The sequence below is a fragment of the Anguilla rostrata genome, chromosome 5 (genome assembly GCF_018555375.3).
Source record: "Anguilla rostrata isolate EN2019 chromosome 5, ASM1855537v3, whole genome shotgun sequence".
Lineage (NCBI taxonomy): Eukaryota > Metazoa > Chordata > Actinopteri > Anguilliformes > Anguillidae > Anguilla > Anguilla rostrata.
The window spans coordinates 38,594,582-38,611,839 of record NC_057937.1 but is presented as its reverse complement, the minus strand read 5'-3'; the positions used below and the strand labels follow the sequence as shown (position 1 = coordinate 38,611,839).

The 17,258-nt window shown below is 38.2% G+C and overlaps 2 protein-coding genes across 5 annotated transcripts; one reads left to right on the top strand and one right to left on the bottom strand.

The window, feature by feature from the left end:
* Nucleotides 1–1,020: 1,020 nt before the first annotated feature.
* Nucleotides 1,021–5,915, bottom strand: cmc2 (C-x(9)-C motif containing 2). Of its 3 annotated transcripts, XM_064336132.1 has the most exons (6): nucleotides 5,660–5,914; nucleotides 5,334–5,452; nucleotides 4,647–4,713; nucleotides 4,401–4,471; nucleotides 2,608–2,679; nucleotides 1,021–1,466 (listed from the first exon to the last, which is right to left on the bottom strand). In XM_064336132.1, the coding sequence occupies exons 3-6, from the start codon at nucleotides 4,681–4,683 to the stop codon at nucleotides 1,374–1,376; spliced, it is 273 nt and encodes a 90-aa protein (XP_064192202.1). In that variant the 5' UTR covers nucleotides 4,684–4,713; nucleotides 5,334–5,452; nucleotides 5,660–5,914; the 3' UTR covers nucleotides 1,021–1,373. The 3 variants fall into 3 exon arrangements, with proteins under 3 accessions (XP_064192202.1, XP_064192204.1, XP_064192203.1); XM_064336134.1 differs by lacking the exon at nucleotides 4,647–4,713 and having other exon boundaries at nucleotides 4,401–4,512; nucleotides 5,660–5,909; XM_064336133.1 differs by lacking the exon at nucleotides 4,647–4,713 and having other exon boundaries at nucleotides 1,369–1,905; nucleotides 4,401–4,512; nucleotides 5,660–5,915.
* Nucleotides 5,916–9,023: 3,108 nt separating this feature from the next.
* cenpn (centromere protein N) lies at nucleotides 9,024–16,582 on the top strand. 2 transcript variants are annotated; one of them, XM_064336128.1, is made up of 10 exons: nucleotides 9,024–9,310; nucleotides 11,081–11,126; nucleotides 11,380–11,439; nucleotides 11,545–11,618; nucleotides 11,749–11,922; nucleotides 14,187–14,288; nucleotides 14,390–14,444; nucleotides 14,651–14,760; nucleotides 14,899–15,045; nucleotides 16,050–16,582. In XM_064336128.1, the coding sequence occupies exons 1-9, from the start codon at nucleotides 9,140–9,142 to the stop codon at nucleotides 15,025–15,027; spliced, it is 921 nt and encodes a 306-aa protein (XP_064192198.1). In that variant the 5' UTR covers nucleotides 9,024–9,139; the 3' UTR covers nucleotides 15,028–15,045; nucleotides 16,050–16,582. The 2 variants fall into 2 exon arrangements, with proteins under 2 accessions (XP_064192198.1, XP_064192197.1); XM_064336127.1 differs by having other exon boundaries at nucleotides 9,027–9,310; nucleotides 14,928–15,045.
* Nucleotides 16,583–17,258: the final 676 nt, after the last annotated feature.

The window sequence follows — 17,258 nt, the reverse complement described above, 5'->3', positions numbered from 1 at the left end:
TGTTTTGGCTGTATGCACTTTGAAACTGTTTTTGAGTTTATTTGCTCTCAAGGCTGTTGTAACACGAAGATTCTAATGTGAACCCAAATTCTTACTGAAGGCAAAAAAGGTCCTGATTTTAGGACTTTTTCTTTAGGATGAATGAAACTGGGAAATGAGGCCGGCTGTGTAGCAAAACAAGAAGACATTGTACCACAGGAAAATTAGCAACAGAGCCATGCCATCTGCATAGCTGCAGTCAACAAGAACAAGCCCAGCATGAAATCACAACTTAATTTTGTTGTTCATTACAGATAATGGAAGACACGTACAAGATTCTGGGGTTATTCAACTCAACGCTCAGCAGGAACAATTCAATCATTCTTCATTTGAGTTTTGTTCTACAATACAGACCTTGCCCACTTGTTAAATCTTGTTTCTTAAGATTTTCCAAAAAAAACTTAGCAGAAGAAAACCACATAAAACTGAAATGTCGACCGGATAATCCCCCTTTTAACCCATTCGGTATTGGCAGTTATATTATTCTCGATTGTTACTGCTATGCACACGACAGCTAAAGCCCTTTCACTTTGTCTGCTGGTAACATTCTTCCCCATACAACACTACAGGATAGCCAGCACAAAGCAGTGAGGGGCAGCTCTCGCTGATGACAACAGGTATTAGCCCTATTCCTCGTCAGCAGCTAGCGCATACTAATGCAGCAATAATCATTGAAATTCACCCTGCTCAACAGAACAAAGCCAACTATGACCTGCCACAGCAGATCAACAGTTATATTTGGCCAACAATCATGACTGCCCTCAAATTAGCAATGGCATGCCTATAGTGGTCAGTAAGTACTTTTATGTGACCCACGGTAACCCTCACTTTGTTACACATTTCCTTTTTACGAACTTTTCATTCAAAATCCAAGCAAACATTGAATACTAGAATTTGTCCCCTAAAATAAGGAACATTTACTTAAGACTGGATGTTGCATGTTCATGTTTATCACTTATTCCTGATTAAATTCAAGAAGGCTGTGTAGATAAGTAATTTTATTTCATTTTTTTATTCACAACATCTGAATATGTGATTTAAATGATGTTTTTTTTAAATACACCATGAAAGCAGGAAAGGTCTTGTGCGTTCAAACTGTCAGACCGCCACATGGCCCACTGCAGGATGAACCTTCAGAACAGCTCTAGTGAAGAGTTCCAGTTCAGAGACTCTGGTCTAAGGAGAGGAACCTCTTTCAAAGTCTTCAAAACTTAATTCTTTCATATTTTACTGAGCAGATCCTCAAAAGAAACATTTAAAATCCAGTTAAGCTTTTCTGTGAGTGCCCATGAGCACCCTCTGGTGCTTTGAAGTTCTGTTGTTCTGAAGGTGACTCAGTCTTTATTAGTCCCATCCTTAGGGCCCAGTTTTATCCTCTGCTTCATCTCCTGCGCATGCTCCCAGCTCCGCTGCCTCTTCACCTGGTACTGCAGGACAGACAGTAGTTACATTCATCCCATTGATGGGCGGAGCACTTTATTCAACAGCAAAGAGAGCCATTCAGACCACTATTATATTTAAGATTTTTAAATTTTTTTATTTACCAATAGAACAACTAAGACTGCAATTCTCATTTGCAGTGATGACCTGGTGACCACGGTTGTTTGGTAATGCAAGGGATAGAGGTAGGGGGATGACAAAATGGCCAGTTTCAGAGTGCCAGTTTTTGTGGGACTCCAGGACTCCAGGGTTAATATTGCTACACTTTCAAGAAGTGCAACAGGAGGGCTGCAGGTGACTCATCCTGTTAACACACTAATCTAGTGCATGGATGGTCTGGGAGAAAACCCAGGCCGTGCAATGCCAACTGCCGTTAATAGCCCCGAAGGGCGAGGCATAATTAGCGGTAACAGCTTGGCCTGTGGGCTGTGGTGTGAAAAGAAGCATCTGGTGACATAACATGCTTCAGAAGAGCATGAATGCATGTGTAGCCTATACATTTAGGGAGAAAAGCCTCTTTTTTTTCCAAAGTGCAGTTAATATGCACTTCCTATACTCTTCATTATTTCCATATTCTGAGCATGAGGAAAAGAATACATGACTGAAGATGACCTGAATGAGACCGCTGGCTAAAGGTGAGGATTCCCTGCATCCATTTTCTTGGCTGCTGCATTTGTCCACACTCGTATGTATTGAATGAGGTACACGTTTTAATAATTACCTCACGTGTTAAGCTGGAATGAAAGAATTCCATGTTTCAGAACTGAACAGCAGAAATTATGAGATTTGAGTGGATTCAATATTGTTTTTCTTTTGTTCAAGGAGGGAGACATTATGCACTCCAAATGTCAAACTCCATGCATGCTGATTATTAATTTAATTTAGTGGACTGGTGGGCTGTCAATCACACAAATAGTTTTTTCCTTTATGGTGTGGCCACTTACCCATCTCAATCTCAAAATTGGAAACGGTGAGTGCTGAAACATCAAGATCCATGCATCTACAGAACTCTCAATCTTAATTAAATGATCTTCTGGGGACCCACATACTGTAAGCTAGACATTACATGGATATTACATCAGAGTTGGAAAAAACAACATTCCAGAAAGCTGCTCCAACTCCCCTCACCTCTTTCTTCAGGCACTGCCGCATGGCTCGGTCAATATCGTTACAAGTCCCAAAGAACCTGAGGACGTTGTGCTGTGAATATGAATGGAAGATAATGAATGATAAGTGATGTTACAGAACTCCTTTAAACATAAATATGCTCTTCACACACCACACACAGCAGTAGCATCTTCCAAGTGTAAAGCTTCTAGTAAATTTGCTACCACAGACACAGTGCCCTCAGGAATTATTGGCACCCTCAAATAATATGAGCAAAAAATGCTGGTTAACGTTCACTTTACTGTTTATGTTTTCTATGCTCAGCAATATGAGAAAATGTATATAGTATTATCGTGATACCATTTCTCAGAAGAAAAAATATAATTAATACAATATTTTTTTTTGGAATAAAAGAGATCAATTATTGGCTCCCCTGCATTTAGTACTTTGTGTAACCTCCCTTTGCCAAGATAATGGCACTGAGCCTTCTCTTATAATGCTTGATAAGATATAATGGGATCTGAGACAATTCATCCATATGAAACTAGCTTGTGGACTCTCCTCTTCAGCTCACCCCACAGTTTTCAATGGGGATTAGGTGAGGAGACAGGGATGGTCATTGCAAAAGCTTGATTCTGTGGTCAGCGAACCATTTTTGTGTGGATTTGGAGGTATGCTTTGGATCACTGCCCTGCAGGAAGATCCTATCACAACCCAGTTTTAGCCTCCTGGCAGAGGCAGCCAGATTCTAATCGAAAATCTCCTGGTATCAGCTGAGAGTCCATGATTACAGGTATTCTAACAAGGTTCCCAGAGCCTTTGGAGGTACAACAGCCCCACATTATCACAGATCCACCACCAGACTTCACAGTAGGATCTCTTCTGCATGACCATGCCTCTTTTCACACCAAATCTACCTTTGGTGTCTGCTGCCAAAAAGCTCTATTTTTGTCTCATCAGACCATAGAACCCTGTTCCAATCAAAGTTCCAGTGACGTTTAGCAAACTTCAGGCATGGAGGTGGTATCTAATTGTAGTTTTGGAGACCCCAGGATGCAGCCAACTTCTGCAATTCTCCAACTGTAATCCTTGAAGAAACGTTTAATAGTTTATATTTTTCTGCAAACATTTAGCTCCTAATTATCCGATGGTACCGTCATTTGTTATGTTTTTTTTTTTTAATCTAATCCACAACAAGAGATGATCCTGATGTGCAGATCCTCCAAAATAAAAATCACACCACAAAACTGAATACAGAAATGGGTTTAGCTTTTACACAATGTAGAAACTTGTAAATGACAAGTCTGGCTTTTCTTTACTTTTCTGGCTTACCAATCATACTGCCAATAGATCCAATGCATGACAAAAGCTACATTTGTGGGATTATTCCATGTAAAGTTGTACAAGAATTAGTGTCCCCAGTCTCAAATCACTCATAGTAAAGCAAGTTATTGAAAAAAAAATCTGAAACTGAATATACATCCATGTGTTAAACTGTTTATATCCTCATAATATAGCTGTTTGGTGGAGTATACTCTTTTAGCTATTGAGATTCCATGACATATGACTCAAATAAATGTATTAATGATGTCAACAAGAAAAGAAAAACCTTGTGTGACCAAATACAATTAGATCCTTCACATTCCCATTTGGTACTTAAACCTGTACAGTAAGAGAGGACAATTCACCTGTACCTGTAAGCATGTTTTATGTGATTCCTGCAAAGAACAATCTGTGTTCCAAAGTCCCTACACTCATGACTGCATTTCTTCTGTGATCAACAATGTATACTAACCGATGGAAACATCCCTTACCTCCTTGTGACATTGTTTCAGTAGCGTGATCAGCTCATTGCATTCATCCGTGTGCAAATGCGGAGAAAGGTCTGGGTGCATCCTGGGTTAAGGTCCTACCTCTCCAATAGTACTGAAACAAACACACAACATGATCCTACCATCGGTAACGAGAAAGTTTTAAGATGTTGACAAAAACATTAGGAGAACGGATTCTTTCTGCCCCAGCTTTCCTCAAACATAATCAAACTGCACACTAAAGGATACTGCTACCTCCCCATCCCATTCCATCCTCAGAACTCATGTTGATTTTTCACCTGGGAAGCTCACTTACCTGCAATGACAATGCAACATAATGAACATGCCATCCTCTGAAGTGGGCACAATATACAGAGGGGGGAGAATAACTAACTGCACACATTAAGCTGTGTTTTGTGCATCTTTAGCTGTGAAACCTTTAGACAGGAGTGTCAAAAAGGGCCATGTGTATGCTTTTATTTTATTTTATTTTTTTTGGGGGGGGGGATTCCTTTATTGCTTATAGGTTTTTATTCTGTCAGCCACTTTACTGCAGTATGTACTCTTATGAAAAGTATCCCCAAGTATAGTGCACCTGCCTGTGGCTTATTAACTAATTTTGACCAATGAAGCCAGAATCAGTCGAAACCAAATTGACCTCATACAGGAATGACAGCAGAGCAGATCATGGCAGAGCTGCTGGCCTACTCTGAGCAACACCATCATGGTGATAGATAATTCACGTGCGTATCAAATTTTACCGACGTGAACGAAACAACTTTTACAGACTGACAGGATAGTGACGTTTTTCTGAACTGCATTACAACTTTTACTATGTAACTTAGATGTCAGCCTTTCTGTCGTTCGTTCCCATCCCATTAGCTATTTTTTATTTTCTATTTATCTAACTACAGCTGGCACGACGTACACACTTACCAGACAAATAATGGAATCATCTGAGTAGTCCTGATGAAAACGGCCAGTAAGCCAACTCAATTTTGCAACAAAAGATCTAATACTGGCCAACGGAAGACGATCTGGAACAGTTCTGTGCTCTGAAGGGCAGAATGCATAGCGTGGTTTACACAATGCAACCGGTTAAGTTCCTAGCTAGCCACCTTGTTTAGCTAGCACTAAACCACGATCCTTCCTTTGACTACGGCAATATAAAAGCTATATTTTAAAGACAAGAAATGCAATAGAGTAAACGCTGGTTTGCCAACTAAAGATATCTCGCAGCATTGACAATAAAAGATACTTACATTTTCACAAAACTTAAACCAGTAGGTTTTTTTACTTCTCGTGTCTGCAAGGACTGTGGGTGTCAAAATAAAAGTATTAAATGCACTTAAATCCAGATGTTTTTCCACGTTCTGATATCTCCATATAGTCCTAGTAGTTAAACAAAAATATTCAAGTGTAACATTTGTCCTTAATTATTCCAAAGGGACATTAATATTTTTCACATAGAGGTCTACATTTATGTTTGTGTAGTGCAGTGGTAATCAACCCTGTTACTGAAAATCTACTATTCTGTAGGTATTAATGTCAACCCTAATTTGACACAGCTGAGTCTACTAATTAGCAGCTGAACAAAATTCTTGCTGTTGAATCAGTTGTGCTTTGTTCGGGTTAGAGTGAAAACTTACAGGAGGGTAAATCTCCAGGAACAGGGTTTGGTTACCACTGGTGTAGCGTGTTGCATTCGGTGTGTATTGAATTGAAAAATGATGATAGCATCCACACCTCCAAAAAAAAAAATCATAAAGCAAGATTGATATTTTCTTAAAGATGCAGTTAGTAAGTTTGTTGTAGAACACTTGTTCATTTGTTAAATTTGCTTCTATTGCAAAACTCTAGTGCTGTTTATGATGGAACAGGTCATATATGTCCTCTCCAGTACTAATGTCATGCAGCGTGTATGCAACTGCTTGGAGGGAGGGGCTTTGGAGGCAGAGCTGGGGGGAGGTACAGTAGGTGGATAAGTACAAAAATAAGGAGAAGACAAAGGATAAGAAGAGGGCTAAGGATAAGGAGAAGGATATACCTTAGGAGAAGGAGAAGCCCAAAAATGGCAAGATTAACAGTGATTCCAACTTGTGAACACCATCCGTATTCCTTCTTTTTAGTTGTATCCTTCTTCTTTGCAAGGTTCCATTTTGACTATTTGTGGATTTTGATCATGCCATTGTCTGCACTCCGGTGGAGTCATAGAGATCAGAACGCGGTGAACACAGCTGAAAAGACAATTGCCTCACAATCTGGAGATTGCTGTGTGACAGTCTTGCGACCTTCTTATCCCGCCAACACTTATGGCCTGCAGGAATGGGGATAAACAGATGACCAGGACATTGTCTGTTTTCACGTCATAAAAAACACCCATGAGCACCGTTGGGTCAGATGGGGCCCTAGTTGACCATTGCACACATTACGGACTGATGAATGCATGTGTTCACAAATTATCCTGGATCATGCCATGGCTCCTTTACATTGGTTAACTCCATCATTCCTACAGTCTTCCAGGGGGATCCTTCCTGAAGGGGTTGCTGTTAGATGACAGTGATTATCCATTAAAGACATGGTTGATGACACTGTATATCATGCTTACATGGGTGAATTGTCTTTCAATTGAAAGTTCACACATAGTGGACATTTGGAGTGCTGAAAATGTGCTTCAGATATTTGGATAAGTCAAGTGGAACATTAAGTGAAACATTACAATACAGTCCTCAAAAAACAAAGATTAATTCAAATTTCATTTTCATTTCATTTTTATACAATTTTTAAATCAGATTTTTTTAAATTACGGTGACCAGATCTCCACACTTTCAGCAATTAAAACCATGCTGATTTCATATGTTACTCTATAACTGAACAAAATCACTTTTTCGCTCTAACTCAGAAAAATTTACATTTTCAAAAATCAGAAACTAAAACAAATTTGCACCACATTACACAATCATTGGACCATAAAGGTTTTCTAATATTTTGAGATTTTCTTTGCTTGCGTGCTTTAATCTTGAGCAGGAGCAAGTCTGTTTCATCAGAGGTAAATCTGTCTTTTCAAAGTCTTGCTAAATCAGCCATCATATTAGCAATACGTCAATAGGTGCAAACACAGGTGGCTTTTAAAGGGAATGGAAGAATCACACACTGATTAGTTTATTGCATGTTACACTCAAGGCACACATATTATTCATTAAGAGACTACATTCACCCCATTTTAACCTTACGCCTTTGTGCTCGAGTTATCCATTGTTTAACGAGCAACGGTGAATATGGACACACCCTAAATGGACTTGCAACATGCAATTTAGGCCATGCATGCTAGTTCATGTAAATAGTAAGTACCTCAATTGGAGTAAATTGAATTGTCGATGCAGCCCCAATTCATAGTTTCTAATGTATATATAATAAGCGATATGTATATTAATTAGGTTAAGGATGGACGGCTGCTGAGCTGAAAATTTAAGAGGCAGAAAACTTCCCCTTAACCCCTTATGTATCGCCCCCTTTTTTAACACAAGCCTGAAAATAACATAACCAAAAATAAAATGAGTATTACTCTTGAACCCTTAGGAGTTTGTTTTCCAAGAGTCAGAATTACTAAAAATATTAATGAAACAAAAACAGAAGCTCAAACACAATGGAAGTGGAAATATTTTTTTCTGAATGAAAAGATTAATGGCAAGCTCAGATTTGGCAAGCTTGAATTAATTACTTATGGACTGTGCTTTGTATGTGTGAGTAGCTTGGCATTTTTGTAAATTGAAAACGTGTTTTTTTTTTTTTTTTAGATGATTGTATACATCCCAAAAGAGTATTTGTACCAATTTTGGTGGTTCTTTCTGCAACTTAACACTTTTGCCAATTTTTAAGCTTAAAACTGTCTTGAGTCATGTGTCCAAATAGTGGGCTTGATATCCAGTCATGGGAAGACATTAACAATAAGTGACCTACAGACTATTACTCCTTGGTTTTGTTAAAAGTTTTTAATTATCATTACCTGCCTTTATAATCGCATGCCTCTTACATGTGACTATTTAAGAGGTCACCCTATCCAGAATGTGGTTTTTTTTTTAAAACAATTTTAGTTTAATTTTAGTGTAAAAAGTATTTGAAAACATTTTAATAGAATTTATCAATGAACAGGTGCCACTCTTGCTCTTTACATATTTTCTGGCTGCACCTGCTCACAGCCGGTTTGAGCACTGTTTTCTCTTCTCCTAAAACATTTTAATAGGCAATTCTGGGAACATTGTTTCATATTTGTCTATTGTCCGTAATATAAATGGTAAAATAAGCACAGTGTGCCAGTATTTAAGAGGAATATCCCCTTTGGGGGAATCTTTGTGTTTATTGGGAGTAATGTAATGGGTGACTATTTTGAATTTTCGCTTCAAAAAAGCAAAAAGGTTCGTAGGTTTGTGCACCCTCTCTGAGATGGCTCTATATATCCCAAGGAATGTCTGTGTCTGTACCAAATTTGGAGCTTTTATCCACCGCATAACGTTTTGACCCATTTTTGAGCTTGCTCCTACTAAAGAGGGTGGTGTTTCCATCTGAGACTACATATCCCAGAAAGCAATGCAACGTATCAACGGAAGCTGATACCTCATGCTTGCCGATTGGCTCATTCAAGTATCGCTTTGTTGGCGGTTTGTTCGTACATTTCAACGATTCTTGCTACTTAGATAGCTAGTCTGTCAGCTAAAGTATGTTGCAAAGGTTTGTCTCTGAAAATGGATGATTCTGCAAAACAAGTTTTACGAAAGATTATCCGTAGAATACCGTCGAATAAACTGCAAAATATACTGAGCAAATGGGAGCATCTGTCAAAGAAGCAGTTCCGATCACTGGAGTTTACGCAGGCTAAATGGCTGCTTTGTGATAATCTCCTTTCCCTCTGTGAGGTAAAGTTAACAGTTACCGTAACCTTTGGTTAAATTAATTAGGAAAGTGGATTGACTTTCTAAAGCCGTCAATCAAACTAGATGCCTAACTTAAGTTGTATACTTGTATATGTATGGTCTTCGGTCACGTTAAGTTCGAATAATGCTTAGCTTTCGGATTCCTGTGACTTAACGATGAACTAGCTGAAGGATAGCAAGCGTGCTAACTTGTTCAAGTAGGCAATCGTAGTTCACTGTTCACTGGCGATACAATGGGAACGCCTGTGTCAACAATTTAGAGATTTCTAATTGAACTGAATTAGCTTGCTAACGTATTGCACGAGTGGTAATATAACTAGGTAGGTCAAGGAATGCCAACATCAGCCCTAACTATTGCTGTTGCAAAAACGTCTGATGTTGATGTTTCTTACTGTGAAGAACCCCTGACTTGTTTACATCCTGTACATGTGACTGCAAGCGTGTCCATCGCCGTTACCCGTGCCGCAGTTTTGACAGAAGTAATGCCGAAGCGCTGTCCAAAGCTTTCTTCCTACCTTGAATAGTGCCTGCCGCGCAAGTGTAGAAATGTTACCACGGCGGTGCAATTAGGCTATATGGAGAAAATCTGCATACCGTCTTTGGAGAAAAAATGCTATGACGTGATGCATTTAGATCAAACCTACCATAAATAAAAAACTCCTTAATTTGTTTACAAATCCAACAGCGCAGAGCATTTAAAACGATATAGCGCTGATCCCCCTTACAAGATAAAAGAAGTATAGGCTGCACGTGAAGTTTAAATATAGACCCACTATGACAGCTTCGGGACTAAAACTGCCCTAGTGGCTTCAGTGAACTCTAGTGGCTTACTACTAGTTAATTATTTTAGTGTAATTTTCTGTAGCGTACTTGAGTATACTTGATGTATGAAAAGCTGCAAAGTTCAAGTATGCCTAAGTATACTTTTCCTTAAGTGTATAATATTTTACGGTCTTCTATTTTTAAAAGTATGCTTCATTTGTGGGCTTATAAAAATTTGTTTTATCCACCATGTCAAAGTTCCCTTCAGCCTAAAACTGGTTATTCAAGTGGTAGGCCTTTCATATGAAATCATGAAAGGCATCACAGCACCACTCCATCATAAAATTCAGGGAAGATTCCATAGTTCCATAGAAAATTAGTTACAATGTTGTCAAAGTCAGACTAGCGGGCCTATACTTAAATGTGTCCTGTAGCCTTCAGTTTTATTTATTTATTTATTTATTTATTGTAAGGGGGCGCATTATCTATTATGGTTGTAAACACACTGCGCTATGATGGCATTATTAACAGTTTGAGCAGGTCATTGAGTTTTTTTTTTTTTTTTTTTGATTTTGAATGCATGGTAGGTTTGATCTAAATGCAGTGACAGCCTTTCTCTCTCTCTATCGCTCTCTTGTTCTCTGTCAAGACATTCTCTCTCTCTGAAGGTATTTCTCGATGTAAGTGTGCGCCATAACAACAGATTGCGGGTCAGCCACTCTTGACGATAAGAAGATATTTTAGGACCGCATTTCCAGCATTGCTTGTGTCGAAAGTGCTGCGATGGTAACAGCAATAGATTCAAGAATCTAAACGTAAACAAGTCAACGCGGTAAGAAGAAAATTACGACTGTGTTAGCCAAGTTAAGTTGCCTTTAGTTTTACATAAATATCATGGTCACCCTTCAAGGTAATGTTATGTTTACTAGCTTTTATAGGATGAAATAAAATGGGGGTGTCTCAATAACAATCTTGTTTTATTTTCACCAGGAAAATGACTTATCCATGAAACACGTGACAGAACTGGAAATGATTTGTAAGTAATCGGGCATAATGTGCAGCACTCTTTTTAAATACTGTATTTAGAGAACATCATAGCTGTGCATAATTTTTAAAACGAGAACATTTTAATCTGAACGATGCACTACTTTGTTGTGTAAGGTATAGGAAACAATATGAAAGCTAAGTCTTTCTGAATTCATTAGGTAACCGTCAGTAGTATATCTTAAGTAGTATGTCTAGCTAATGGGTAAAAGCCAATTACTGAAGTCTCGTTTGTTTTCATTCAGACCGTATCGAGAACCCTGCGCAAGGAAGTTGGAACGTATGCCAGCTCATTGACCCCAGTGGTAATGTCGATCGCTAAATGGCGAAGATGTGGATATGTATTTCTGCCTGTATATTATTGTTTTGATCTTTTTTTGCTCATACTGTCACTCCATTGTCTTCCACAGAAGAGGCCGTGACTGTAGACTCGTTAACTTTCAAGGACTCATTCAAAGCACACCTGAAGCATCTCATCAGTCACGTAATTATCAGCTATTAATCACCGACGTTCTGCATGTTTTTAGACCGGAAGTCTTTCAGGTTTTTGTGTTTTGACAATGATACATGCAACGAGGCTCTGTAAATTAACTGAAGCTGTATTTGCTGTCCAGGTTTCTGTAAAAATGAAGAAGCACGAGGATAATGCCATATGGATTCGCATTGCTTGGGGCGATAATTTCACCCAGCCTAACCACCTCAATCCAACATACGTTGTGCATCATCTTCAGACACCTTATGTATTTGTGTCTGGCTTGACTGCGAAGCACAAGCCTTTTTTACACCAGGTAATGTAATGTTTTTTCCTCCCTATTGAACTGAAAACTACTGACAAGATGTTGGCTTTGTTCTGTCAGCTGAGTTTGGCACATCAAACAGTTTTGTAAAAAAAAATGGACATGAACGTTTTTGCCCTTTTATTCTCTAGTTTGGAGCGATTAGCCGATCCTAGCTGTAAGCCCATCCTATCCGTGCAAGAGTTTCTATTAATTTGAGTCCTCCAAACTTCTTTTCGCTCATTGGTCAACTAGAATTATGTAATCAGGCGAGGAACGGTCTGCTGATCAAATCATTCAGCCAACACACTTTCACTCTCCCGCATCAAAGTTTAGCAGGAGAATGATTTTTGAGTTTGTATGTTAGATAAATATTATGGTATGGCATATGGTTCTTGTTAAGGTATATTCCTGCACTGTGTACAAAAGACTTGGGCTTGAAGGTGATAAACAGGGTGCATTTATATAAAGCCAAAATTGCCAAATTTCTCTTTAATTTGTCACAGGTGTGACAGATGTAAATCGGATTTATTATACCTCGTGTTCTGGTCATATTCCAAATTGACTTCGTACATTGTCCTTCAATGATGCAGTTTCATCCCTGTCAGGGCATATGTGAAAAGCTATTGCCTTTGGCTACTTCACTAGTAAGACTAGTGAGATTCTGTCTAAATACAACAGCCGGCTTTATGATTTTGGTGGCCTAAAACAAGGTCGCATACCATTAAAATGTTTTACAAAAACAAATTGCTTTAAACATGAATTCTGTGGCCCAGGTATGGTTGTGACTCCAAACGACTGCGTAGTGTTTTTTCCAGCAGCTGGCTCTGACATAGAAGGAGGTTGCCCTTCCAGAATTGGTCTATGGTTTGAAAACTTGATGCAGACGGTCAAATTAAGCGAAAATCAGATAAACCATCTGTAGTCACTAGACAAATTCAGTAAAATATGAAATCCATTTACTGAATTTAAGGAGCTCCGTGAGTTGTAGGTTGACTGAATGGAAGTCAAATGGAATATGTTGTGCTTCCCATGAAATACTTGCATTAGTGTAAAAAATTATTTCTAATCTTTCTTTTTCTTTGACTTTTCCCACTCCCTCTCTTGTCTATCAGTAGTATTTTTATGTATTGTGAAATCCTTATGTGTGGAATTAAAATTTTTTAAAAAATTTAAATCATACCTTTGACACTACACCTTATACATTGCTGTAGGTGTCTTATTAGTGGTTCAGGTCCAAAGGGCTTGCACCTTTCAATTTTAAGTTTGCCATATTGGATTTTTTGCTCATTTGTATATTCATGCCAAACAGTTTTTTCCCTAATTCTTTTTTGTTTCTGCACCATTTTGAATGGTGCTTGCAGAATATGTTCAGGTTACCTACATACACTTGTAACTATAAACCAGCTCATTGGGATTAAAATGTATTGCCGCTGTGAACCAATGAATTTGAGATGGGGTGTAGCCTCAATCAAAATGACCATATCTCAGGCGATTTTCATCAGATCTTCACAAAGCGTGGCAGATATTTAAGATCGTGCATTAAAGCAGATATAAATTTTTCTCAGTAATGGATTGACAGATTATCATGAAATTGAAAACCCATGGACTCGGTCATCCATGTACTAGTTCAAAACAAAAATTTGGTCATTGTTGACAAGTGTGGGTGTGACTTATTACGTTACTTAATCTCTCGGCGTTAATTTATTTATATCTTCGTAAGAGATGCAGTGATGAGATTTGAGGACAGAGGAATTGAGGCAACATGTATTAGGCAAAAGGAATGTCCTTGCTCTGTCAAGCGTCAGCGAAGCGACCTCAGTTACTAATGCCGTGTTGCTCAGCAGTATGACCTGCCAGTAGGCTTGAAACGGATTGTACCATATTGTCTCCGAGCTTGAACAGAAAATCAGATGTGCTGTTTTATTGCATGCTGTCTAGTAACAATAGTAATGGACTAAAACACTAATTACATAAGTAAAAAGACAGCAAATGCAGTCACACTTTTTGACTTGGATATTACATTGATTTCAGAGCCTCAATCAGTACTGTTGTACATCAGGCAGACTATAGCCTCTAGCATAATCTCTCTTCAGCTGTAAAAACACCCAGAATTACACTGTGTCCAACCTCATAATGATAACATTGTGTATGATAACATGGAAAATGACTGGGCTTGAAACCCTCAATTGCTGCTTGCGGCTGTATTTATTATTATTATCATTTGTGGGCTGTCCTGCTGAGTGTGGTGTAATGTAATCTCTTCTGACCTCCAGGCCTTGATTCCATCTACTCATTATGGCGGCCTAAAGGATGTTCACCTCAGTGGGCGGTGCCTGACTGCTTTGAGAGATCTCTTAATGAGACAGTACAAGCAGGTAAGTTGATCCCATACTTTCTGCCTTTTAGGAGATGGGTGTATGACATGCATTAACCACAGGAAAAGATGCTGACAAATTGTATTTATTTAAATTCCCAGGCATTTCCTGTAAAACATCCAAGGCTCTTACAGGAGAAAAGTCCCGTACCATCACGTATGTAACAGTGATTTTGACAAATGGCACGATTTTAAGTACGGAATATGTGTAGTAATTAAATTGAGAAGAGTGTGAACACTTTTGGGGTTCAATTTAATTTTGCCATTATTGCAGCCAAATTCCTAAAATTTGCTTGTTGATTATTTTTGCTTTTATTAAAGCTGGTTGGTAATGGCTTGTTTTTTTTGTTGTTTTTTTTAAAGATCCCAATATAGAAACTGAGCACGCAAAACACACTGAAAAGCGATTGCAGATGGCTGCCGAGGCGTTCGGTGAGGGAATTCTGCCAAAATTGGAAACGGCCGTTTATAAGGTATACGGACTGGCACGGTTACGTTCTTTTATTCTTTACGCTTTATCCCTTTTACGGCTGGCGAGTGAGAGCCGATGAGACAGAATGATACTGACGACATAAAATGGGGGATGGTTTGTGTACGCATGACCCTGCCAGCCTCCAACTCCTTTATTTATTCATGTCAGCTGGAAACGAGGTTCAGAGAGAATGGGATGCCAGGCAGAAGAGAAGAGCCCTTCAGAGGCGTGGTCAAGTTTAGCAGCAGCAACCTCCTGGAGTCATTAAAAAACTGCGTCTCATCAGGTACAATTCATCATTCAGTCCGCAGTTTTCTTTTTCCTTTCCTTATACTGACTTGTATTGTGCATTTTTGCTTGTGTCATTCTGGGAAATTTCTGTGGCTCCTGCCACATTGACATTCAGGGACTATTTATATACCTTTATTAACATGATTGATAAATGAAATGTGCACTGACCGAAATTGTGCATCTTATAATTGCTGGTAATTTGTTGGAGATGACTCTTCTCATGCTATGCCTATTTTAGGACAATGATTCTTGCGTTTTATCATGGTATGGTCCAGTTAGCCTTTTCAACTAAGGGATTCAAGGTTCTTCAAATTATCAGGCCAATTTTGTCTTCTGTCCCTGCCTCCTTACATGCTTTAACCACAAGGGGGCGCATGCACAAAGCATTCTGCATTTTTTTAAAGAACCAGAACGATATAAAATGAATGTTTTAATAGTTGTGTCATACATAGAACACTAAGGAAAACTCCAGTAAGGATACTGTGATATGAAACTTATTTTATTAAACTGAGATTTTAAATGAATTGTTAGTATCCTGAAAGCAATAAGGTTCTTATACTGCCACAAAGAGCGAATTTGGAATTGATCTTTTGAATTGAGACCATGGTGATGGCTTAAGTAATAATGACTTATATTTTAATAAATTAGTATTTCTTACATTTAGTGGGCTGCCAATGAGAAGTGAACTTTAAGTGACTATCCAGACATAACGGACACACCATGTCAGATGTCCAGCTCTCTTGCTTCAAAATTGTGTGCTTAACATAAAAAGTACATTTCATTATTCATTATTTTTATACTCATTTTAAGAATTAGTGAAGTTCTTGGATTAACGTGTACTTTAAATGCATAAAAAAGTGATTGTGCAGGTTTCTTGAAGTTGTGAATTAGGCAAATTCAGTATAGAATGTCACAAATTGCTCGAATACTGAGAAAATTTTAGCTAACATTCAAGTCCTCTCGGTTGACAAATGCTAACATAATCATCTTGTGTGTCAGGGATGGCATCTGCCCCAGTCACTCCACTGCTTTCATCCATCACCCAGAAAGGAAGGAATTATTTTGTAATCACGGACAAAGGACCTGGAGTCTCCCACACACAAGGTCGCAAGATCTGAAGTTCAGAGACTGCTCATTTGATATGTTTTTACCGTATAGAACCCGAATGCAATACCCTTTTTTGGTTTGGGATATTAATGTGACCATTGTAGAGCTTATTTTTTAAAGTTCTTGTATATATTACTCTAGTACTATAAAACTGTTTTTCCTCTTTTTTTTCTTTCTTTTTTTACACTGCTGTCAATGTGTAGTTGACCTCTAAACAGAGGATTAAGAAGGAATGCAAGATCATGAATTCAATTACATTTTTTGGTTTCTTTTAAGACCATTCAACTTTCCCTACCATGTGTTGGTTACGTGCTTTCAGGCTTAGTTTAAATTAAATCCTCTGGGTTTTTGTATTTTAAAGTAATAATTCCTGATTTTAGCATTTTTATTTTTTCCTCTAAATAAATTGTAATACAAAAGTATAATTGATTTGTTGTGCTGTTTTAATCCTGGAACTGTGCACAGTCTTTGCCTGTTGCAGCTTTAGGTAATGTGGCACATGTATTCTGATAGGTCAGAAGTACTCTTCTTTCAGTGACAGAATATCTTCTTTCTTCCCAAGATGGTTGTTTGTTTTGTTTTTAGTATATATTTATTAATAATACAATAATGAAAAACTGGTTTAGAAAATATTCTAAAGTTCTAGAAAGGTAGAACTGATGGAGAAATGATTGCAATGGCCATGTGAAACGGATCCAATTGTCTGTTTTGCAAACAGACCAAAAATGAACCTGTTCCCATAACATTTTTATTGACAGTAAGGCTAATCAAGTTGTTAGGTCTTTCTTGCCTGACACTTGCAACAACTACAGAACAAACAATATAATTATGGGACTGATTTCAATAAATGATATTTGACTGTCTGATACGTCACTGTTTTACATTTTAGCACAAATTGAGACTTTTCTAGACCTTTCTTAAACTATTTCATGAACGTGTCAAAGGAAGAAAGTGGAAATCGATTGCCTCAGAATTCGGGTTACGTTTGCAACGGATGCTCAGCCAGTAACCCTCAAGGCCATAGTGTAAATGTAGTGCCGTAAACATCTTGCTATGCTGTCTAGTTGTATTATTGTGTCTGTTTGGCAATGGGTAGTGAAT

Coding starts and splice junctions, on each gene's coding strand:
- cmc2 (XM_064336132.1), bottom strand. CDS start 4,683: ATGAGTTCTGAGGATGGAATGGGATGGGGAGGTAGCA. Junction 4,472..4,646: donor AATGGGATGGGGAGGTAGCA/GTATCCTTTAGT, acceptor GGATGCACCCAG/ACCTTTCTCCGCATTTGCAC. Junction 1,467..2,607: donor GGCAGTGCCTGAAGAAAGAG/GTGAGGGGAGTT, acceptor TCTGTCCTGCAG/TACCAGGTGAAGAGGCAGCG.
- cenpn (XM_064336127.1), top strand. CDS start 9,140: ATGGATGATTCTGCAAAACAAGTTTTACGAAAGATTATCCGTAGAATA. Junction 9,311..11,080: donor ATCTCCTTTCCCTCTGTGAG/GTAAAGTTAACA, acceptor TATTTTCACCAG/GAAAATGACTTATCCATGAA. Junction 11,619..11,748: donor TGAAGCATCTCATCAGTCAC/GTAATTATCAGC, acceptor TTTGCTGTCCAG/GTTTCTGTAAAAATGAAGAA.